This window comes from Leptonotus elevatus, chromosome 3 (genome assembly GCF_054856555.1).
Source record: "Leptonotus elevatus isolate MCC_2025b chromosome 3, RoL_Lele_1.0, whole genome shotgun sequence".
NCBI lineage: Eukaryota > Metazoa > Chordata > Actinopteri > Syngnathiformes > Syngnathidae > Leptonotus > Leptonotus elevatus.
Window position 1 is genome coordinate 12,424,807 of NC_141241.1, and position 24,614 is coordinate 12,449,420.

At 40.4% G+C, this 24,614-nt stretch overlaps 1 protein-coding gene across 1 annotated transcript in view; it reads right to left on the bottom strand.

The window, feature by feature from the left end:
* ush2a (Usher syndrome 2A (autosomal recessive, mild)) overlaps nucleotides 1-24,614 on the bottom strand; it is a 166,524-nt gene that overhangs the window by 65,694 nt on the left and 76,216 nt on the right. The window contains 12 exon segments of the mRNA XM_086071618.1: nucleotides 1,313-1,476; nucleotides 2,065-2,220; nucleotides 2,873-3,207; nucleotides 7,180-7,268; nucleotides 7,345-7,511; nucleotides 7,704-7,870; nucleotides 7,953-8,542; nucleotides 16,302-16,444; nucleotides 17,550-17,697; nucleotides 20,223-20,378; nucleotides 21,795-21,942; nucleotides 22,836-22,993. Coding sequence (XP_085927744.1) covers nucleotides 1,313-1,476; nucleotides 2,065-2,220; nucleotides 2,873-3,207; nucleotides 7,180-7,268; nucleotides 7,345-7,511; nucleotides 7,704-7,870; nucleotides 7,953-8,542; nucleotides 16,302-16,444; nucleotides 17,550-17,697; nucleotides 20,223-20,378; nucleotides 21,795-21,942; nucleotides 22,836-22,993 — 2,421 coding nt within the window.

Below are 24,614 nucleotides of genomic sequence, written 5' to 3' on the forward strand. Positions count from 1 at the left end.
GGAAGGACAGTTACAATCGGTTAAAATCATACTTCATTTATTTTTCTCTTTTGTAATTATTTTGTTATTTACACAGACTGGACACTTCATTAGGTACACCTGCAAAATCCAATGAGATTCAATACAAGAGCTGCGTTCTTTTATTATTATTTTTTAACAGAGAGGGTAGCACTATTTCAGGGTTATAAATAGTTTTCATTTTGTAATGACCATTTTTTTTAATTCAGTTAGTTTTAGGGAATATTTTGAGCAGATTTGTTAGCATTTATTCATTCAAATACTATATGCATCATTTTACTTGAGTTTTTATTAGTTTTAGTATTATTATTATTTTTAAATAAGGAGTATTTGTCGAGTAGATAAACTTTAAAGGATGAATTTTCAGTTAGTTTTAATTTTTAAAAGCATTTTTGTTTTTATTTAATAAACAAAATGTTTTTTCAATTGTAATTTAAATTATTTCATTAGTTTCTGTTAACCATAACAATCTTGCTCTATTTGCATTATTTTTCTCAGGGTCATTTCCTACTGTTTGTGAATGACTGGCGACCAGTCCAGACTGTACCGAGCCTCTCGCTCAAGGTCAGCTGCGATACGGAAAACAGATGAACAGATAGATAAACCCCCTGATTGGCTTGGTGAGCTACAGTAATGCTCAGTGTTATTTGCTCACAAAAACGTATAAATGCGTTTTCTTTTAAACGTTTTAAGTGTCCCAAAGACGTATTTATACGTTTCGTATATTTAAAAATAATTTAAAAAAAAATTATGCTAGAGCATACGGCTTTGATGCAGTCTCTTAACTGCAAAGAACGGTTGAAGAAATGTTAGTTATTACACAAACGGCCAGTAGGTGGCAGCAGAACAAAAGAGATCAACCAGGGCCATGTTGAAACCCCCCCAAACACTTTTAATCATGTTTCTAAATAGATATGTGAATAATGATGAAACTTAGCTATATTTTAATGCTAATTGATGCAAAACGGAAACGGATAGAAATATACTTTTTTTTCCTAATGAAAGAAGAGACTCTAATCTTTCTTTTGGTAGGTTCCACGTTTTTATAGCAATAGAACACAATATTCTGTGAGCCTTGCAAAATCAGTCAAAATCCAGTAAAACAGCCGGGAGTGAAGGGAATTGCTTTAGTAAAAATAGCTGGGAGTGAATGAGTTGACAAAATATTACAAAACCAAACTACAAATCCCAACCACAACAAGCAGGAATTTTGGACTCTCCTGTATTAGACTGAGCAGGTTGTACATAAAGAAGTGAGCCTGTCAAACAACGTTTAAGTCAGTGGTCCTCTTACAGGGTGGTGTCCAGTTGGCGTGAAGCGCTGTGTGATTGACAGCATATGCAAATAGAGATGGACCTCGGAGAGGAATCCCAGCCATGGTGACCGCAGTGACAATTTCCCCCGAAGTGAAGCCCACATCATTACGGACCACTAACTGATATTGGTAGTGGGTGAATCTGGTGAAAGATGATGGCATTATTTTTACAACTGGCGATGCACATACAGTATGCTGATACTAGTGTCAGTGCTGGTACTGTATGTCTATACTGGCACTCAGAAAACAAAACAAAACACTCTTTAGAGCAGGTGCTTTGATACCTGTGCAGAGATGATTTACGGTAACTATGCATGACAACACTTTGGTCGCTGACAGAAATTTTGTTCTCCTATATTTTCCTTACAAAAATCATTGGTAAGGGGTCTTTAAGATATCAACAAAAGCAACCATCATGTGCATCAAGTGCTGATGAGTTCAGAGTATGTCACTTGATTACTTGCAGCAAAATAGAAAACGCAACGCCAAAAAGTCCACCCAGAGTGAGCAAAGTGGGAGTTAAAAAACAACAACAAAAAACATCATCTTGCACCAAGTGCCAAAGCGAGATTAGGGTGACGCTGCGTGAAAAACAATTTAATTCTTTGGAATATTTGCTTAATGTATCTTTGAGCGGTATTAAAAAGATCGGCATCAGCCGCTGCTCGCCGACCGGCTCTGCACACATGGCTGGCTGCGTTTGCTCTAGAGCTCATTTCAGTAATCTCACCTGCTTAGGCCTTTATCTTGGTAGAACAATTTGGTGCCGGAGTAAACATGGAACCAGCGATGGAGATCTTCGGACGCGTTATGGGATTGGGATGTTACTATGGGGACGGCGGCGACGCCCAGAGGCTGGTGGCTTTTACGCCGCAGCAACTCGAACCTGAAGGGGAAATTTTAATAAAAGAAAGAATATGTGGGATAAGTTGTTCAAGAATGTGTTAACATACAACACATGCACAGTTTATACGTGACTAAATGCATGTAAAAAACAAAAAACAAACTTGTACACAATTTTCAGCCAATTTAAGTCCTTATCACTAATTTCCTCCTCTTCAGCCTGCTTTCCATGTTTGCTATTTGTTTATTTTGACTGCAGCTCATCCTTCCCTCCTTTTGTTGTGTTTTTCTGCAGGGTTTGTGTTTTCCTCTCCCCACAGTGATGCTAATTTCTGCTGTAATCAGAAAAGAAGGGCTTAATGCCACCTTTTAACCAACCCACTTAAACAAACATGCGGAGCTGAGCTGTGCAGAACACAGAGGCGGGCTCGTGCATTTTAATTACCTGTAAAGAACAACTGACTTTTACATTATAAGACTTGTTGCCACAAAAGCACAGGTCAGAACAGAAAAGAGCTGCTACCATGCCAATCAAAATAGTGCACCATTATGCGGTAAAGGTATTTATACCCAATTTGGTACCCATTCAAGGTCTTATGGAGTACATAAAGATTTGACTAACTGAAGTTCAACATAATATTACGACTCCTGAAAAGATAACATCACTGTTAATGAAACATTTATGTCAGTCCTACCTTATGTTGGGTCCATTAGGCCTTTGTGGAGGCTGCCAAGAAACTGCAAGGAAGGACTCACTGACGACCACCACGAACAGCGGCGCCAGGCCTTGGGGGCTGGTGGGTAATGTGGTAGCCGGAGAGGGCAGACTTTCTGTGCATCCGCCAACATATCCACCCCCCTTGGAACACACCAGCACGCTAACGCTGTAGTTTGTGTACGGAATTAGGTTTGTTATCATGACGACAAGCTCAGATGTGTTGCCGCCATTGTGGAAGATGCGAGGCTCTGGGAGACGTATCTCATAACCTTGGAGCTCACCATTGGGAATCAAAGGTGGTGACCATGTGACCTGCAAGAGAATGTATCAGTTTAAATTATATTGTATTTTTCTTAAGTTTGTCTAGTGCTCAGTTGTGCCTATTAGTCACTCTTAGTTTGTTTATAATCACTGGATTTGGATTGGGTCATGTTTTTGGTAAATGGTATGGTACTTAATTTATATAGCACTCCACCTTATAAGGCCCTCAAAGCACTTAAAAGGAACCCTGACTGTCATGACAAGTTTCCTCTATATTATTTATTTGGTTGTTACTAACATAACTATGAGATTCGTTTTTTCAAAAATCATTTGCAAATTTAATGAATTTTGTAGAAACCTTACTTGGACGAACGCCGCCATTGTATTTACGTCGCAAGACATTCAGTGCGTAGTGACGTAGAATGGCGGCTAGCCCTCTGCCGAGCAATGTGAAACGCCAACAAAGAAAGCAAGTTTAACCTCGTAGCGATCCAAAGAAACAACATGCGATCGGGAGAGTCACCCTCAACCACGGCGTGCTCTCGTCATTCACCAGACACATTCAAGAATTTTGATCGTCCCTAGAGGAACGCTACAAGGCTTACCTTGCTTTCTTTATGGGCGTTTCACAGTGCTCGGCCTGCTGCCATTTTACGCCACTTCGCACTGAATGCGTTGCGACGTAAATAACAATGACGTCCAAATAAAGTTTCTACAAAATGTATTAAACTGGAAATGATTTTTGAAAAATGAATCTCATAGTTATGTTAGTAACAACCAATTAAATAATATAGAGCAAACTTGTCATTACAGTCGGGGTTCCTTTTAACATTTTAACCTCTCATTCACCTACTGATGATTTAGCATGAGGAGCAACTGGGGGTTCAGTATCTTGTTCAAGGATACTTCGACGTGGTCACAATGGCCTGGGATCAAATCGACAACCTCAGGATTGCAAGCCGACCACTCTACGACTGAGCCACGCCGTCCCCACTCTTAGTTAGTCTAGTCTTATGCAGTTACTATGTTTCTTATGATGATAATATTTGGTCCGTTGCTATGCGCCTAATAGTCTCTCTTAGTTTGTCTAGTTACTCTTATTTTATCATATAGATCATTATTTGTCATATAGAATTGTGTATTGCCTTAGCAAGAGTTACTGAATGACACTTTTGTCTGCACGTCAAGGTTCCTTTGCGGAGGTTTCTCTCAGCACGTTGAGGTTTCCTATTTCGATTCTCCCATACAAGCGCTTCGTCAACGGGTTTGAGGTTGCTTCCACTCATCCAGCCTTACTCTCCCCCATCGAGGTTTCGCAGTCAGGTGTTTTTGTCGAGGCCATGTGACAATAATTTGGTGTTTTTTTGTAATTCCAACACAGAAGGGTAATAGAACCATACAACTCAAAGGATAAAAATAATCATAACCACAGAAATGTAAACGGTTATGCAGTAGTCATGTTCGTTACATATCAAGCTGGTTGTTCCAAATCAATCCAAGTTTTTTCCCATGATGTTAAAAAATATTGCCTGAATATTTTTTTTTAATTATTGTGACAGTTTCACATGTATCAAATTAATTCACTTTACATTATTTCCTATGGGAAACATTGTTTCAAAATATGAACAAATCAAAGTTCAGACAGTGTCCTTAGAGGTACCACTGTATTTTCAGCTTGCTGAGAACAGCAGAAAGCTTTTAGATGGATGAACTACTGGAAGTCACAGAACAGTGTGTGTGTTTGTGTGTGTGTGTGTGTGTAGACGCATACAGTATCTTCATCAGAGTGTGGACAGAGTAGCCAGCATGTTGCTGGAGTCCTACAAAGTGTTGTCTTGTGGGTGGCATTTCAGCGTGCATGTGTCATCACTTGCTTCTGCAATCAAATCTCTCGCGAGGAGAGATAACCTGACTTTGACTTGGACAGACGATTCTTTTCATCACATTTAAAACGGGGTGTGTGAATACGCACGCACATATAAAGATGCACGCGCACACATGCACAAACGGCATGCTAAAATAATGAAAGGCGGCCGGTAATGGAATTGCCGCATGCAAAAACAAAAGCTTGCAGTTGCCGAGCGGTGCATCTGATTTGGAAGCTGTTCAGGCTGTCAGCATTTTAGGGCGAAGGATGAAGGTAAAGTGAAACACACAAATGTTAAAACACACAAACTCATTCGCATCTTTCATGTGAATTCGTAGACACCCGTGCGAATACATTATATAAATACATTCAAATACAAAAGACTGTGCATTTATGCTTATGACTTACGACTGCACATCTGCTTAATGCTAACAGACTGCGTGCGTTAACACACTTAGGCACACAAACTGTCATGTACAATAAGTCATCAGTTCAGAGACGCTTGGGACTTATGAGTGTAGGTGATTAGGTGGTCAAATGCTGATGAGAATATTATGAATGGATGTCAGGAACAATTATTTCTTATGCAACCTTGATATTCATTTAACAAGTGACACTGTGAGGTGATACAGGACACCCACACACCCACAAAGTTGCACGCGCACACACACATGCACAGCCAGCCGCATATGGGCAGGGTCATGTTGAGTTAGGTAGCTCATTTCCCAAAGTGCGTGTAGGGTGTGCTTTGTGCTAGAAGTCATTTACAGATTGAATAGCTTGATGTAATCTGGAGATGGTGAAGACAGCGCAGACCCTCGGCTGACACAGACCACGGGGGCTAAGGCCAGTACAGTCTCAGTGTGTGCGTGAGCGTGTGCTTATGTGTAGTTGAGCGAGAGAGCGCCAAATGATAATGTGGGGAGTGAGGTGTGTGAGCATCATGCTATTATTATATTCAAAAGAAGGCATTGAGAGAGTGCTTTTTAGCTGACAGCACAATTCTGTCCTTTCAACACACAAGCGCCAGTGCAGGACTTGAGTATGCAGGTCAAAAAGGAAAGAGGGAATTGTGTGAATGATTTTCATGTTAAATGTTAAATAGATAAACAGCCTTAAAAATACCATGTAATGGCTACTTATTCATTTTACCTTATTCTGCAATAGGTGCCTATATTATGTATATATTTGCATACTTTTAAGTAGGGATGGGCAAGTATCGATACCAGGCCTTTTTTTCAAGGCATCAGTACTTGTGGCTGTTTTATAATAACGAACTACAAATTTAGAATAATCTAAAATTGCCATTAATGATTTTTTTTTAATATTGGGATATAAAGGTCTTTTTAAAAAAAATCAAAGGACATTTTATGCATCAAAAGTACTAATGGTATCGGTACTTGGTATCAACTATCAAGAATTGAGTACTCTGGCCTAAAAAGGGTGGTATTGAACATCCCTACTTTTTAGAAACATTTGTTCAACAATAGGACAAATGTTAAGTGCTGCAATTGTGATGTGCACTGAAGAAAAATCTGGAACAAGAGACCATTTAGAGAATTAAGGCAAGTACTGTAGTCCAAATCCTCTCTGTTGTCAAGGTCAATTGGTAACCAGGAAGCGGCCTGCCAGCCTGTCCAATTAGCATCAACCAGGAAGAACATTTTCCTTCTTGGATGTCTGACCCCTAAAGCTTTGCAGCTGTGGAGATGACAGGGGTGGTTCTGGAATAATGACAAGCATTAGCATTTTTTGGCTGTTAGCATTAGTGCAAGGCTGTGCGCAAGTGTGTTTGCACGCCGCCTGTGCATGCAGCGTTAGTGTCTGTGTGTTTTCTTGATAGGCCTTGATGTGGGATTAGCCAGAGCTGGAATTTAACGCCGGCCCCTCCTTCAAAATGGCCGACAGGAAGGAAGCCGTCTCCGACAGGGTCACAGCCCCACCCATTTTGTGAAGGGGACCTTGAGTTGAATGTTTTTGCTTTCTCATTAAATCCCGAGAAGGAAAGACAGAGGAATGAGTGTGACATTGCTTTGACTTTTCAACACTGTCAATCTCAGAGAGACTGGATAGATCCACAATTGCACTCTCTTATTTTGTGTATTTTACAGCTGAAGACGCAAAGTTAATGAATGTCAAATCAAACTCGAGATCACCTGTAGTGATTCCGGTCCCAACACGTTGACCCTCGGCGGGGTTATACCAGCAGGTCTGGAAGGCCTGGTGGTGATACCCACCCAAGGTCCTGCAAGTATGGACATGCTTGAGTTTGAAAGGAAATTACATTTTTAGGTACGGAAGGCCAGCAATTACAGTCTTACCTGTGGATCTGCCAGCCTGATTATGGAGAACAAGTCTATAGTGATAACTTGTCCATGGACTAAGTGCCGATGAGGAGTCCAGAAAGGAAAGCGGAAGAGGCTCTGGAGGAAGGTGGCCTACTGTGGAGATCTGTTCGGTCCCAGCAACTTTGCGTTCAATCAGCCACCTTTGTCATAGTTCACACGATATTAATATTTCACCTAAATCCTGCACGGTTTCAATTTGTGACAGATTATTCAGACTGTTTGTGGACTACACACATGCAATTTGATTCACTTGTGATTTGGTCCAAATGCAGTCAGGGGAAAAAGGCTCTATCTTGGGAAAAGGAATCAGGTCAAAAAGGTATGATTCTCACCTCTCCAAAATCCCATTGGGGCTTTGTGGTGCACCCCAGGACAGGAGAACCGAGGTAGGGGTGTCAGAATAAAGGTGGGGTGCCGGGATGCCTTCAGGAGGAGCTGGCAAGGTTCGAAAGTGCCAAATTTTGGACACTGAGCAACCGACACTGGTGCATGCTTCCAGCTAGACGATTGGAGAATGATAAATTTGACAAGTTGAACAACAGTACAAGTTTGACCATATTTATGGAGGGTCAAATATTTACCTGAACGTGGTAGGAGTGGTATGGCAGGAGGTGAAGGAAGGTGTAGCTTGTGGTGCTCCCTGAAAGATTGACTGATGGAGGGGATGGGCTAAAACCTGCGAGTGAGCTTGATGAATTGGCAGAGTGGAGGACATCTTTATTGATTAAATGTTTAATATTCGGTCTGCTTGAAGTGTATCCTTTGTGTGACACTGCTGGGTTTTGGTACACCCCTGCGATGTCGGTGGATTCAATAGATTGTAATAAGTTTGAACCATTGACTTGACTGCTATTGCCTGCATGTGTGGACTCTGGAGTATAGTTAGCCTTTGATAGGTGACTGTCTGATCCAAGCATGGCAACTGCTGATGCTGACTTCGAGTTTTGACTAGAGTAAAGATTGTCTTCTTCAGTTCTTGGGTCAGAAGTGAAGCTTGTGTTGGGTTCCAAATTGATGGCAGGTTTGTGATATAAATCCGACACAGGGCCAAGGTGTAGATAGAGGCTGTAACTTCTTATCATGCCATTTGGCTGCGAGGGTGGGACCCATGTGATTGTCACATTTCGAGAATGCAGCCGTGCAACAGTCGGAGGGTCAAGTGGACCTGGACCTGTTGGGAAAGACATTTGGAAACTTGACAATTATGCTAAATAACACACTACTGGAAAACTTGATGACATTTTAAATTAGCAATATAATTTATCTTATATAATAAGCAACTCTTTCATCAAATCTATTCAATAGCATCTTTTAGGGCCAGGAGGATTAGGGGCCATGTGACACAATCACATCAGGGGATTCTGGATGGACCCCAAAAGGCTGTTATTGGTAAATGGTAAATTGACTGTTTTTTATATAGCGCTTTAATTACACCATATGGTGCCCAAAGCGCTTGACAATTGAAGCCTCACATTCAACCACGCATACACACACGCACACACACGCACTTATACTAACAGCTCACTAACACTCAGCTGCTACAATACAAGGCGCTGCCAGGTCCACTGGGAGCAAAATCGGGGTTCAGGGTCTTGCTCAAGGACGCTTCGACGTGGTCACCAGGGTTGAGGATCGAACCCACAACCTCACGGATGGGCGATGACCACTCTACCACTGAGCAATGCCATATCTAAGCACATATTTGTTTTAAGTATTTAAAGTAAGGCTGCTAAATAGTGTTTCAATAATCGATTACTCTGCCAATTATTTTTGCAATGAATCAGGTACCAAAAAAATAAAATAAATCAAATTGACAGAGCAGAAAATAAAAAAAAGATTTTCATTAATTTACTGGTTTGTTCCGTAACACGCCAAAAATGTTGATCAATAGGTCTTATTTTGATTAAATACAAACAGTCTGCTTTCATGGAGGACTACGAAAATCTGAGAATATCTAATCAAATAGAAAGATCAGTATTAAGCATTTGCATTAAATGAAGACAATATGGATTAGTAGTGTTCTATATCTACATTGCATCCTCATTTTGATTGGAGATGTACCTAATCAAGTGGCTAGCAAATGTGGGACATTAAACTTGCGAAAATGATGTCACTTCCGCCACAAGGTCTGCCCCACAACCCCGCTGGCATTTAAATACCACTGTAGGGCTACTGCCCACGTAACGGACACACACACATACTGTAGACATTTCCTACTGTAAGACACTCACATGCTTCCACACCGACGGTGATGCAGGAGAGTAGTAATAGGGCTCTGTGAAGGGCAAACGAATCAAGGTGACTGAGCGGACTGAGGAAGCGTGCTGTGCCACTAAGTGCTACCGCTAACCGCTAACGGCTTTCCCAGATAGATGCAGATGCCTGTGTGTGTATGTGTGTGTGTGTGTGTGTGTGTCTGTACAACTAGCTGAGAGAAGTGTACAAGCATGCATGTGTATGTATATGCCGTCGTCAGTGTAAGTGTTTTGCACACGGTCATGCACGCGCACAAATTTGATGCCGTTTATCAGTGTGTCCCCATTTTCGTTCACCTGGAATGAACCGTAATTACTTTTTTTCTTAGTTCTTAATATCCTTATTCATCAAACTTTGTACCTGAAGGGACTTACAGAAGGAAACTTTGATGTTATAAAGTTAACTGCTGCAGTGAAGTATAAAAAAAAAAAACACTTGATCCAGAGGTTAAAGCCATTAGCCATAGCTTTGCAAAAAAAAAGTCCTGTAATGTAGCACTGCTTTGCACAGTAGGAGCAACATGTATGCATTCATTGAACGTAACTCACACTTAAAACATATTCTTAGTGTATCACAAGGATTTGAGGTCAAACCATTTGCTCCTGAGAGATTTTTTGAAAAAAGTTTGCAAGAATGGAAATAAATAATATGTTTCTGGACAAATCTGTGACTACCATAAAACAAATAAGGTATCCAAAACTGTAGCCGTTTTACCCAAAGTTAAAGAATCATTGAACAAGAATGCTTTGTTATTGTTATACAATGCATTGATTGTTCCATATCTGACCTATTGCATTGGAGTGTGGAGGTGTGCTGGCAAAACCTATACAGAACCCATCTTTCTTCTACAGAAACGTGCTATTCGTGTTGTTTTCGGTTGTGGATACAGAGACCACACCAATTCATTATTTGTACTAAATACTTTAAAATTGTATGAATTGATGGAGTTTAACCGACTCAAAATAATGTACAAAGCCCATCATGACATTTTAACCAGACAATATACAAATCAAATTTAAAAAAAGAGAAAGTGAGTACAAGTTGAGATGTATTTCAACTCAAAGGTGTCAGTTTGTGGAACAATCTGGATTGTAAAACAAAATCTTCTCAGTCTATCTGTATTTTTAAAATTATAAAAGCACAATTACTCGAAAAATATATATAGCACAAGGACATGCTGTTGATATAATTGTTATATTTAAAGCGTCTTGGCACACACACTGTCATTCATTTTGTGTAGATTTTTTTTTGTATTGATCAGGGGCAGATATAACAAGTTTTACTTCCTTATGTCCCCTTTCATTTATTTTCTTTTAAAGAGTGAAATACCTTTTTTTATTGAACTAAAGCTAATTTTTCAAGTCCCATCCAAACAATCTTTAACAAAGACGAACAACATCATTTATTTGTAACTTTGACAAAAAGGGACAATGCACATTCAGTGACGCTTGAGTGGTATTGCTTAAAATGCAATTTTTCTCATTTAACATAACCTCCAAGACCCTATGTTGAGGCTGTTCCTTCTATTGAATGACTTCATACCAGTCCTTTGACCAGGAAGTTCCAGGACTGGTGTCAAAAAGGATACTCTACATTTCAAATCCAACATACAAACCACAAGTTTCTATTTCAAAGTAATCCCACCGGAGTGAAATGCACTTTTCCAGTCATCTATACCAGACATTCATGCACTCTTGGAAGGATTCTTCTGGGATCCTCCACAACTCTGTTTTCCCAGCCATCTTGATGGCGTCCACATCTTCAAAACGGGTCCCTTTAATCACCCCCTTGCGCTTGGAATTTTTTATTTTATTTTTTTATCAAATGGAGCAAGGTCGAGTGAGTAGGGAGGCACATCCAAAATGGCAATGTCCTTCTCGGCTAGGAACTGTTAGATGCTCAGGGCATTGTGAGCACGCTCTTTGTAGACATGCCGGTGAGTCGTCTGGCCAACATTGAAGGGTGAAACTCATAGCTTGGGTTTGAAATACAGCACATCTTTTTGACACCAGTCTTGGAAGTTTTCTGACAGTTGTCAATAATGCAAAAACACGGAATTTAACTATGCCCTTTCCTTCTCTCTACCTCCCTCACAGTCTCTCTCTCTTATTCTTTCTGCTCTCCCTGTTAAATAAACAATGCAGTGAGTTGACCTTTTGGGTTAACAGGTTTTTATGCTAGCTCTACTCAGCACTCACACTGATTCAATTACCACCAAAAGGTCCAGTGAACCCCACGAATACGCACGAGCCAGTCTCACTGTCTGTCTTCTATGTGCACGTTTGCCTGTGTCTTCCGCTGCCTTACTTCCAGTTCCATCTCGACAGATTGGGGTGCTTCTCTTTTTATCTAACTGTGTGGATAATTAGACATCCCTCTATCTGTCTGCTTGGGGAAGACACAAAATTCAAAAAATAGGAAGAAATGAATGTTCCTGTTATTCTGACATCTCTTGTGTGCAAAATACATGCACATTTTTAGTCATCAATTGGAACTTTCAGGCCAGTATTCTCATTCCAGAGTCTTTCAAACCACAATACATAAGTCAGTCACCTTGATCAAGCCTCACCCACACACAAAGTAACCGTTGTCATCACCACCCTCCCCATTCCCTCTCCTCATACCCCCAGTGTTGAGTGTTATTTAAGCTTTACTGGCGCGTGTAAAATTCTGCAATTTGAAGGGCTGTTAAGTTTTTCAATTGAAATTTTCATTTAAGATGCAGGTGATGCTTTTTTCCCCCCTTTTTTTTATTTTACTGACACTTTACTGCCCTCTGGATAGGAGGAAATGGGCGTTGAGTGAATGCATGGTAAGCCCCCACTATACTTATTGTCAAGACTTCCTTACTTGTCTCATTTTTCCCTGACCGTCTCCGTCCTCGTACCACAACGCCCCTCCGTCTTTCCTTCTTCCTCCCCCTCTCTGCACCCTCCCTTACACCTCCTCTCTTCAGTAAAACATGGTAGCAGAAGGCTAAAGCGGGAGCGTGGGGGCCACCAAGCCCTAAATCACATTTATAAGGATTTGGTTAGCATAGTAATAACACAATCAAGAGACAAGAGGCTAGGAAAGGGGGAGGGGGGAAGGATGGACGGAGAGGGTTTGCATGTACTGTATGTGTGTTACTTTCCAGTCCTTTGTACATTATTTGGCATTAAATCAGTTAGCGTATCTTTAAATATGTAACAATTATCATGAAAATATAAAACATTTGGCCTCTGGTGTGTGCACAGGTTTTTGGGTGTATGCGAGTGTAGGTGACGGGTCTTCTGAAGGTGAACGGAGCTGCTAAAAGTCAAAATAGAAGCTGAGCTTAAGCGTTATCGGCATGCTTACGAAGCCGTGTCAAAGCATGACAAGCAATAGTGTGAGAATTTACATTGCATTTCATATCTTTACTTCCTAATGTCGACGTTGCTTGAGGAGACGCCAAGACGAGACGGGAAAAGGAGCCAGCGGGAAGGCGCGTGATACGTCTCCAAGGTCACGAGTTTGATTTGTATCCCTCACATCAAGAGTAGACCTAATGTGCATTATATCCTTTGAAAAACCACAAGTGAGCAAGCAACTCAGAGTTGTCAGTCATTCAAATTTTTTTCAATAGAACTTCCAGCAGCTGACATTTGGGAGGGATTTATATAATTCCCGCTAACCTTCAGACCAATCTATGGGATATAAAAAAAGAACTAAACATTTGAAAATCATACATGGCATTAGAATCAAATGTGTGTCTTAGCCAGAGCATAAAATCATTTAAACCAGTGTAGAATTAGTAGTCAGATTGATACAGGTGACGGCTAAAGATTCTCAGAGGCTTACGAAATTGAGGGAAAAAAAAGATGTGTTTTTTGTTCTTCTTTAACACTGCTCAGCTAACTTCATGTTAATGAAAGTTCCTCCAAAATACATTCTGGGGTGATTTGAATAATCTAGATTCATTTATGATTATCATAATTAGGCACGGGCGAGTATTGGTGCAGAAACAAAACTTATTTTAAGATATCAGCATCCGATGCCCTTTTGTGGCCAATTTACAATCAGAAACTAGAAATGAGAGGAATAGAAAGTTGGCATTGATTTCATGCGTCCTTGTTTTTTGGGGAAATCTTATGTAACTTGGTATCAGTATTGGTAACTACTCAAGAGTTGAAAACTAGTCTGAAAAAAGGTGGTATCGAAAAACCCTAATTGTAATATTATTTATAAATACATTTTCTATAATAGTTTTTGTTCCACAACAAAATAAGGTGTGATAAGGAATTAGGTCATATTACTGGACAAAACAGTGAGCCTACCATCCATCTATCCATGAAAGATAAAATGTTACTTTATAAATGCAGTCATTAAATAACATGAATTCTTTGTGAAGTGTCAGTACCTCTCACCTCATATGTGATGCTCCTTCTCCTTTTCACTCTAAGCTTTTAAATTCAATTTGGTGAAAATACTCTCACGGTCACATGTACTGTATACACACCCTCAAATACTGCTAGCTAAGAACATTTTGACAAAACGGTGCTTTTAATCAAAGTCTCTTGAACATGCTATGACACACACAAATAACACACACACGCGCGCGCGCTTCTGACAGACACACACTCCCTTAGATCACTTAGCTGGTGTGAACATGCGAGTAGACAGAGAAAAGGGAGCTGTCCAACACGGCCAGAGTTTATGTTCACAGGAGCCGTCTGTCTGTTCTGCAGCGGCAGGAATTCATAGGGACCAAATTACATTAAAAAGATGGATATAAAAGTTTAATGGAATGATAAAAAGGAAAGGAGGAAACGTGGGTCCCTCAATTTCTGTGTTCCGTCATTAGGCTTCTCCTTTTTTCCCTCCCCCATTTTTGTCTCCCGTTCCTTGTTCTATACCTTTTCTCGCTTTCCATATTTCCCACTCCAATCTTCTCTTTATTTCTTGTCTTACTCTCTCTATTCTCTCTATCTCCACTTCTAAATAGTTAAAAGGCTAGTCAGTCAAATAGAAGAAGGTGAAATTCACTCTGTTGAAATGCAAAGAAGAGCGGCAGAGGAGAAAGGAGATGAAAAGGTGAGGAACGTGGAGAGTAAGTTATATGAACTTAAGAATGGTACGCCATACTGCCCAGTTGAGTATATTATGGCAAATGGGTGCAGCAGGATCACAGCTCACAACTAAGTTTCATCGGACACAGGTAAACAAAATGCAAAAGAACTGTATACCAAAAGCATGTTTGAATGAGTGTGTTTTGTGTTTCTTCTGCCACAATTAGTCCTAATTATGTTTTCTTTAGAGTATACAAATACTTTGTCTGGCTGAAAAATAATTTAATTTGAAAATGCATGCTCTATAAGGTTTAAGTTTGGAGGTGACAGGTGAAAATATTTGGTGATGTCAATGGGTCACAGGCTCAAAGATTTCCACTCAATATTAAGTCTTCACTCTAATCTAAGTTTTCCGTTCCAATACTTTTCCTTACGCAAAATATGCTATTTTGTTTCGTCTTGGCACATGTATAACATTAGATCCAGCTGAATTGTGTTCTCATCTCAATCATCTTTCGATGTCAAACCCAATTTTTTTTCTAGTTGATAGGAAAAATAACATAATATTATTTCAGTGTTTCTCATCCCTGAAAGGGAGCCACAAAAGTCTGTTGCATCTTCAAGACACTTACTGCAAAGCAATGTACAATGACCGAATTGTTAAGATGATAGTGACAAAAAATAGAGCTGTTTTTTTTAAGTTTTTGCATGCGTTTTGAATTTAATTCTGCATTCTAAGTCAAGTGAAACAGGGTCATAATTTAATACATCCTGAATGACTGCAGATGTGCACGCGAGCCTGAAAGCAGCAGCGTGTGAAAGTGCATTTGTGTTCACGTGAGCAACAACACTAGGATTTGTACAAACACATTCCTTGTGTTGTGTACATGCGCACAGATCAAACGTATCCAAATCTCAGCAGCTTAATGATTATGTATGCCACAATAATGTGCTGCTAATTAATATATAACTTTTCACTGAAGAGGCTGCACCAGTGGCTAATATGATTCTATTACCACAATTAGCCCACAATGACACTGGCTAGGTCACTCACACACTCACTTACCCAAACACTGAAACACCGACATGTACACACACACACGCACGCACACACACACAAAGACACTGTACAGTATGCAGGTCTCGTTCTCTCACACTGTCAGGTTCAGCCTGCTCATACCACGAGTAACTTCCTCATCTTTCGGTTTTCTCTATTGTTGTAAACAAAATAAAAAAATATCACATTTCAAATTCAGCAAGATATTGATGACTTTCTGATAATAGGCAGTTAGGAAAGTTAAGAAAGAATATATTGGAATTGGAATTCTCTCAGAATCATGTAAAATGCTGTCGTCAAGCTGAAACGGCAAAAAGATTAATAAAGTTAAATAGTACTAGGGCTGTGTACGAATTGGTAGGGACTCTAATAAAGATGTGAATTGGCAGTGAAGAATGAATGCCGGATGAGAATCCGTGTATTAACACCTTCATCATTATTTCAATGACCCCATCACACAGGAATATATGAAAGCGAGTTTGGACATCAGAGGCGGCAGGTTAGTTTAGCGCTAGCTAAAACGGGATTAGCAAAACACAATGGAATGGATTTAAGATACTTACATTTAATGCAAAATGTGTACTTACTGTCCTCTGCTGTGCTGAGAGTTTCCCATAGCCCTGTAGTCTGTCCATGTGTGTGTGACACCACAAGTTGGAATAGATACTTTGTGTACGGAGACAGGCCCGGTACATAGTAGGAGAATGTGTCCGTTGCATTTTCCAGGAGCCTGATCGTGAACAGGCACAACAAAAATACCATTAATGGCACACATTTCAATTAGGCTGTAAAAAACCTGGATCAAAAATCAACTATAAAAAGATCACAATTACCTTAAGCACCTCAAATCATACATGATTGGAAATAATGCCCGCACATGTAATAACGGTTGGTTGACAGAAATGTGATACTTGACCTCAGCTACACCTCTCTTAACCTGTGCTAAGTGTTACTCTATCAATATCATTTACATATCCAGTGAATTATGTCAAATTATATTTATGATTTTAGCTTACTGTCTTTACCATTGTGGAAAGGCTAACCATAGAGCCTCAAATGAATGAATGCGAAAGCACTCAAATGATAAAACAGAATGGTGATAATCACGTTTTCATTAAAATCCATGGACATTTGTCAGCAGCACTGCACATTCTATCAACAGTTCAGTTGGAAATTAAGTGAGATATCTCCCATGCATTAATTGCATGGACCATCCTCACACGCTTTTTAATCACATTCCCACATGGTACCTGGTTGGGTCTCACATATTCGTACATGATGAAGCTAGGAAACTCGGGAAACGTAAGAGACCGTTGTCATAAATGAGGGACCACTGGCCATTTAGCATTAGATGGACAGAAGGGATGAATGAATGAATAAATCAGGGAACAATGAGATCTCTAAAGCAGAAGAAGAGGAGGGCATGCTTGTCTGATATATAATACATGTACCTAGTCATTTATTTATTACCACAGAATGAGAGCCTCCTCTTCTTGGATTAAATTGCAATTTGTTGTCAGGAAGCATGTAATGAATACATATCAGATGCACAGCCCCTCTCTCTTTATTCTATCACATGTTCTGTACCTGTCTATCTCCTTCTGGCCCTTTTTGAAATTCCTTTTTTGGTGGCTTTTTGTCTCAACTGCAACCCTGCAGCCCATTCAGCTCAATTTTCTGAGAGTCTGTCATTTTGATATGACATATTTTGCTGTGCTCTATAATTTATCCATGCATATGTACATGCACATGCTTATTTGTCGATCACTTACAGTTTGCTGTACAATACATGCTTTTGTGACAAGTGTGTGCTCATCTTTTTCGCTACACCTTGCCTTATCATAGGTCTCTGGGGAGATGTCCTCATTTGAAGGCCGTAGTGAAGAGGGCCCGGGGCATTGGAGTGGGCTGGTTCGGACCAGGACACATTTAGACTGGTGCTTGTGGCTCCACTGAGTCTCAAGGTGGACAATCCATCTGGAGCTGTAGTGAGAGAAATGCAGAAAGGAACAGAAAGACAGGAGGTTTGAGGGAGTGAGAGTAGGTTCAAACTGCCCAATCCAAGCGGCCTTTTGCACAACTTTTTTTCCCTGCCTGCGACCCTACGAGTAAGGTGTCAATATGGAACAGGAAGTTGAAGACAATGTGCAGAATTGCTTCCAACGTAGGAGTTTATTTCAGCCAGAAGACATCAAATGAATATTGCAGCAGCCAGAAGACTGCATTCAATAATGTTAAGACCCAAGACCCACTGGCCATGCCCGTTTTGTTGAACGCAATTGTCTCAGATGCTGGCCCAGATGATACCAGACATCTAAACATGTGAAGCCACACCAGTTCTCTGAACGCTCACTAAGGAAAAGGCAATGTCCTGCTTCTGTGTTTGACGGAAACTGATTATGTAGTTTTGGTTAGACACTGCTCTCAGCAGAATACAGCGCACCGTCAACCAATCCATTCATTGTGTATGCGTTTCTGCGACACAATGGCGCATCACCTTGACATGGAGGCTGATAGTACATCCAACAGGAGAGATTGTGGCTGAATAAAAGAGGCGGTATTGGCTCACTGGTAGAGTGGTCGTCTCCCAACCCATAGATTGTGGGTTCGATCCATGTCGGCCGTGTCAGAGTGTCCTTGAGCAAGATACTGAATTCCCCAGTTGTTCCTGATACGCTTTGAGTGTCTTAATAGGTGGCTATACAAGTGAAAGACAATTTACCATAAACAGCAAGAGATTTGGCAAAGTTTAACACTGAACACAGCAAGGAGGGGAAAATAGAAGACTAATGTGGTGTCTTAGTGGCCTAACATCTGAGACTCAAGACAGATGAGGTCCCGTGATGTGGTGAAGAACAAAACAAAAAAAACAACAAAAATAAAAAACTAACTGTTTATTCTTGTGATTTAGAAAATATCAGACTATGCAGAAATGCAAAAAATGTCAAAGGGTTGACATCCTTTTTCCTCCCACAAAAATCACAGAAAAAGATGAACTGACGGCACAAGCTTCCTCTTTATTTAACAAACTCAGGGGCAACGAAAGAAGCACAATTCTTCAGTAGCGACCCTCTTTTACTACTGAGAGTGACAGAACAGTATTTGTGCTGTGAAATGACATCTTGAGTCAAGGCGATGACCCCACTCGTAGTGGAAATGGAGGGGACGCAAGGGTAGACGGGATGTAAATATGTTAAGGATGGCACAAAGAGGAGAAAATGAGGGTGCCGGTTGTTTTGACTGTGTAAAATAAGAGACGCTCTTTGGATACGAAGAAGTGACCCTTCAATCAAACACTCTGGTCTGGCGCTACTACAACCACACTGATTGCACAAGTCATCTTAGCACAAGGATGGCTATTAGACACACACACACGCACACACGCACACACACACTCGTGAGCCTTTGTCTCTCTCGTGCTGCGTTAGCAGGTACAATATCAGAGGTGTCACTAATCGTTTTAAACTATGCACTTTTATGTTCACTTCTCTGGGCCTGCTCTCCTCCTCCTCTCCTCTTGTGTCTCCTGCTCGGCTATCTCGCCTCTGTTCTTTCACGGAACAAGGACGCATCAAGACAGTTTGCCTTAAAGACGTCTAAAGAGATGCCAGAGGCGCAGAGGTAGAAAGCCGGTTGGAAAGAGAGGAAACGTCTGCTATTTAAAATTTATACTTTCTCATGTCTTTGTTTTGAACTTGAACACTGGAACTTTCCTGAGTGAGTCTTTTGTTGTGTGAGAAATGGGTGCGGTATATGAGTCTGTATTCAACTCTTTGGTTAACATTAACTAAAGCACTGAGGTGTGTTTAAGCATTATGTGCCTTGTTAGCTCAGTTTTGACTGATCAGCTTGAACTATATAAGTATGCAGACTCTACAATCTGCCGTACAGTTTAGTCAATTATTTTTTTTTGTCAGTAAATCAGTATCTTACCTTTTCTGTTCCTCTTGCTAAAAAAGTGGTTGTTAGCATAACACACATGATTCTTATTGCAAGTTAATATTGGGAATTTGGGGATACTGAATTTGATTTAAATAAAAATATATCATGAATAAACCATTATCATTTTTGAAACACTTTGTCCTCATTAAGGTTACGGGTGGGTTAGTTAGTTAGTTAGTTACACTCCGTGCTGCCCTGCAGATATTTGGATAATAGTGTTAAAAGTGATAATCGTTTTAGATGTGATTGAAATGAAGATCTTCAGCTTTAACCTGTTTAACAAAAACATGGTATTGACAACAGCAATCTATTGACTAGGTCTATGCAAATTGTATTTACATTTGGGGTATGAGTCTTATATCCCACCAATATGTTGCACTGAAAATGCTTCGAAAGGTAAATTTCAGACAATCAATAATTTAAAAAGTAGCTTTCCAGTGTATTAATAACATTTCTGACCAATTACTACACTTTTGTACAGATTCCCACAAAATTCTCCCTGTGATCAGGTTCGAGGACAACCAAAGTCAGATAGTTACTGAAGGAGATTTATGCATTTGTGGTACCTGCTGGAGACGTAGTAACGGTGAGCGCCGGGCTCTCAACACATCCTTGTGTGTTGCAACCTTTGACCCAGAAGCTGTAGTTGGTGTACGGCTGCAGGTCCGTCAACGTCAACCACCTGCTGGCTGCCGTGCCTGCGTCCAGCAACGCATCGCCATCTGACCGACGACAGATAAGAGAAGTGGCATAAATCTGACTGAGAATGTTGCCTACATCGAGTGGCATTATTGTCACGGTGCATTTATTTATTAGTGTCATCAGTGCGATGGCGAAAATGTGATTAATAAAACATACACACGTGGAATGGGGAAATGGAGGCGGGAGAAAGAGTTGAAGAGAGAGGAATACTAACTGGGAATGATCAAAAGAGAGGTTTCCATATTGAGGTTATGCAAGGATAGTCAAAGAAAAGGGATCAGAAAATCCCACAATGCAAGCCTATCCAATATATTTAGATGGACAGACGCACACAAACACATATCAGGCCTGTGTGAACTGATGAAGGCACCGTGTATCAAAGCAACACTGGCTTATGGGGAACTAGAGCGAGACACCATCTCTCTTTCTTGTGCACCTCTTCTATCCCTCCCTCCACTCGTTTTAATCTGTCTGTTCCTGTGTGAGGCGCAGATCAAACACTCTTGACTAGAGTGTGTGTGTATTTGTGTGTATGTGCGTGACTTGATGAATCTGTGCAAGTTAAAGGACCACTGTGCAAGTTTGTGTTCAGTCGTTCTATTCTCATTTTGTTCAATTTTCTTCTTCACCCCTTTCTGTCGACTTTTCTTGTTTGAGTTGGCTCTATTTCATTGTTGTGTTGTTTGTCATGTGTTGCCCAGTTCCGACTTGCAATCTTTTCCAATACATCTATGGAAGCGTGAATCTCTCATCCTGTTGTTTTACAGCCACTTGACTTTGTTCTCCACTCAATCTTCATACTTTTGTTTTCAGTTTTTTGCTTTGGTCTTATGAATCCTCCCCAAGCCAAACAGGTGAAATCATTTCTCCAGTTTTTCTCCACCAACGCAACAATTTGATTATTCTTCTTATCAGGCACCCTGTTTTTCCCCCTGACTTTCAAAGTTACTGTGTTGGTATACAGTGTCTTTGCAGACATATTGTTGTCTTTTACTTCTCTGCTGAGAACTTATTTTAGAAGCATGAGTGAGTCATGCTCACAGGAAAAGCTGAACATGCTGAAACACTAAGGTTTACAGACATTACAGAAATGTACCCAATATTCAAAACCTTACAAGCAACATTTCAAGATCTATGGTCACCATCACACTTTCTCTTTGCCATCACTGATACCCTTATTGTATGTGGTGGCGTCACGAAAACATTCCTAACATTAAGACTTATTATATGTTGAAATTAAATGGTGGTTTGACATTCAAGTTTTTGTGCAAACTTCGAGGCACAATTTTCCTGATTTACGTTTGAGGTTCAACTGTATGAATGTTGACAAAGGTAAATATAAAAACATTTATGAATATTACTAGCATATCAATCAGGGTCAGTGTATTGTTAACAATGAATGGTAAAGCCAACAAATGATTAAATATATGAATTACCTTCACTTTTATAGTACAGCAAATATCTCATGTAGCCATTGGGTCTAGGTGGAGCAGTCCAGCGGGCTCGTAGTGACCGAGAGCTGTGGTTGGTCAATTCTAGCAGTATTGGGCCTTCTGGGGCCATTTCTAATGTGCGTACTTCCACCTGATTAAAAGGGAAAGAAAGGGTTAAAATGAAGATGCACAATGTATCCTGATCACCGGTGTGTTTTGTTAGTGAGCAAGATTATGCAAAAACTACCACCAAACTTTTGCCAAAATCTGGTGAAAGGGTACATTTGGGTGAGTATCTGGATATAATTTATGTGCTAGTCCAGGAATCTTCCTCACTTTTGTGTGGCTTGTCATGCCCCAGTTCCCCTTGGTTTCAGTCAATGCATGCATGAATCATAATTAGAAATCTAAAAAGTGAATTAAATTAGTTTGCTTTACTGATTCTTCTGTTTTTTACAATCCCTCCTTTTCTTTACTTTATTTTTGCTATACACATGATACTGTCTTGATTTCCTCCCTTTCATTGTGTCCTCTTCCACTTCAACTGCGTCAGCTGTTTTTGGCGCGTTGGACTAAATATGGCGTTCGTATTGGAAAAATGCCCCAAAATACGGCCTGTCGTCAGAGGCCTCGTTGAGCAAGGAGTGACATTTCCCAGCAAATGTCACTGTCGTCACGCCGACCCTCGTTATTGAGCGGGGAGAATCGATCACCTTTATGACATCCGGCAGCACGCGCCTGCACACGAATGCACACACGTTTTATAATGCTTGCAGTAAGAATACCTATATTGTTATTATTATTATTATATATCTGCACACATTATCTGACACCACAGCACGAGGTACAATACTGAGCTGTATAAAATTATACCTCTAAATAGAAAATAATCAGTTTTAATTGACAGTGACACCATCAGAAAGTAGCAATATTGGAAAAATCAGTAGTGTACACTTATAAATAAAATAAAAACAAACAATACACTGACAAGATGAATTCTCATAAGTTGCACATGTGGATATGAGCCAGTAACATCTCACTCACCATTGGTCCCTTGCCACAGCCACGCGCCGTGCACGCCTGCAGCCTGAGTATGTGTCTGCTCCATGGGGAAAGCTCCTTCACCACAAAGAAACTCTGAGAGGAACTGGCGTTTGATACAAGAACACTGTCCATCCAAAGGCCGTAGCTGGTTATGATGCCTGATTTAAAAAAAGAAGAAAGAAAGAATGACTAAATGGTCATTGTAAATGGGGATTGTAGTTGGACAAAAGTATTGGGATACATGTTCATTACATCTACAGGAAGTGAAAAAAAATTGAGCTGCCCCCATTTTCAGCTATAAGAGCTTTTACACTGGGAGACTAAAAGCATCGGTGGGAATTTGTGTCCATTCATCCAAAAGTACATGTGTCAATGATGTTGGACCCATAGATAGCTGAATGGCTCACAATCGCTGTTGTAGTTCACCCTAAAGGTTGTACAACATGACTTAAAATAAATGATTAGGAATCAGGAGGAGACAAAGTTGGGTATCCTAATTCCTAATATGTAATAATTAAAGGTGCATGGTGCCGTTCAAAAAGGTAATATTAAAGCTTTTTCTACATCATACATGCTCTACCAATGCCCAGATGAAGAAGACGAAGAGCCCTAACTGTTTTACTCTGACTGCACTTATCAACTTATATCTTTGTACCCTTTGTAGTAGAGTGTGCGAACCCTGCACACTCCACAGTTTCTTTGGGGAGGAGAGGGGCGGAGTTTTTCTTACCTCATATCTTCCTTTGTCAACTGTGGCTGTCGCTTTAAGATCATGCACGTACTCGCACGTGCACCATGAACGAGCCTGACATAGATGCTGCAGTTACGCTTTGGGCCAGAGGTGGCAGTCGCGAGTACAAAAGTGACAAATTGCACAAAGATCCTTTAACTGATTAAGAGATGTATTGTAATATTAGTGGTCATTCAGTGTGTGCGTGTGTGTGTGTGCGCGCGCATCCAGGACACTCATCCTACAGGTTTGTTTGCTTTCAGGTGAAACCTAAAATGCCCAATAACCTTCTCTGAGCGTCAACATTCCAATAGGAGCCATGGATAAACCAATACATAGGCCTATATCTAATAATGTCAATTTGTGTGCAAGACTGTGGCAACCAGTTGATGACACTACTTCCTGACTGATAACTTCCTATTCGGAGTTCCTATTTGGAGCCTTGCAAAAATGTGGACATCATGTTGAAGAGGACTAATAAAACGTCTAGATGAAACAGGGCATTCATTGGTTAATCCATGGATGGAACCTCTATTGTGAATTTTGACATTCAGATGTTTGTTTTTGTAACAGAACAGCAAGTTGAGCAAAAGTACTGAAACACAGTTGGACGTTCATTCAAAGTTGAGATAAGGTCAAATTAAGCTCACCTGTAAAGGTTAGGGTGCATTTTAGGATCACCCTAAAATTTAATCTGGAAGCCTAACAGCTCGAACTTTTTGTGAGCGGTGCATCGTTCAATGATTTAGCAGGTCTGTGATTGGCTATAGTGACCAGTCCAAGGTGGGATAGCTGGGATAGGCTCCAGCTCACCCTTGACCCTAATGAGGACTATAGTACTATACAAAATGGATGGATGGAGTTTCTAGCCATCTCTCTCTAGAATCAGTCAGTAGTAGTCACTGTGAGCAAACTACATGGAAGTCAGTGTTGTGATTTTGGATCGCAGGCCTGTACTGTGAAAAGTGAAACTGGGCCTTCGGTCGTGTGATTCAAAGACAAAGACAACACTAACACAACCAAGGGGTTTAAAAAAATAACCTGAGCGA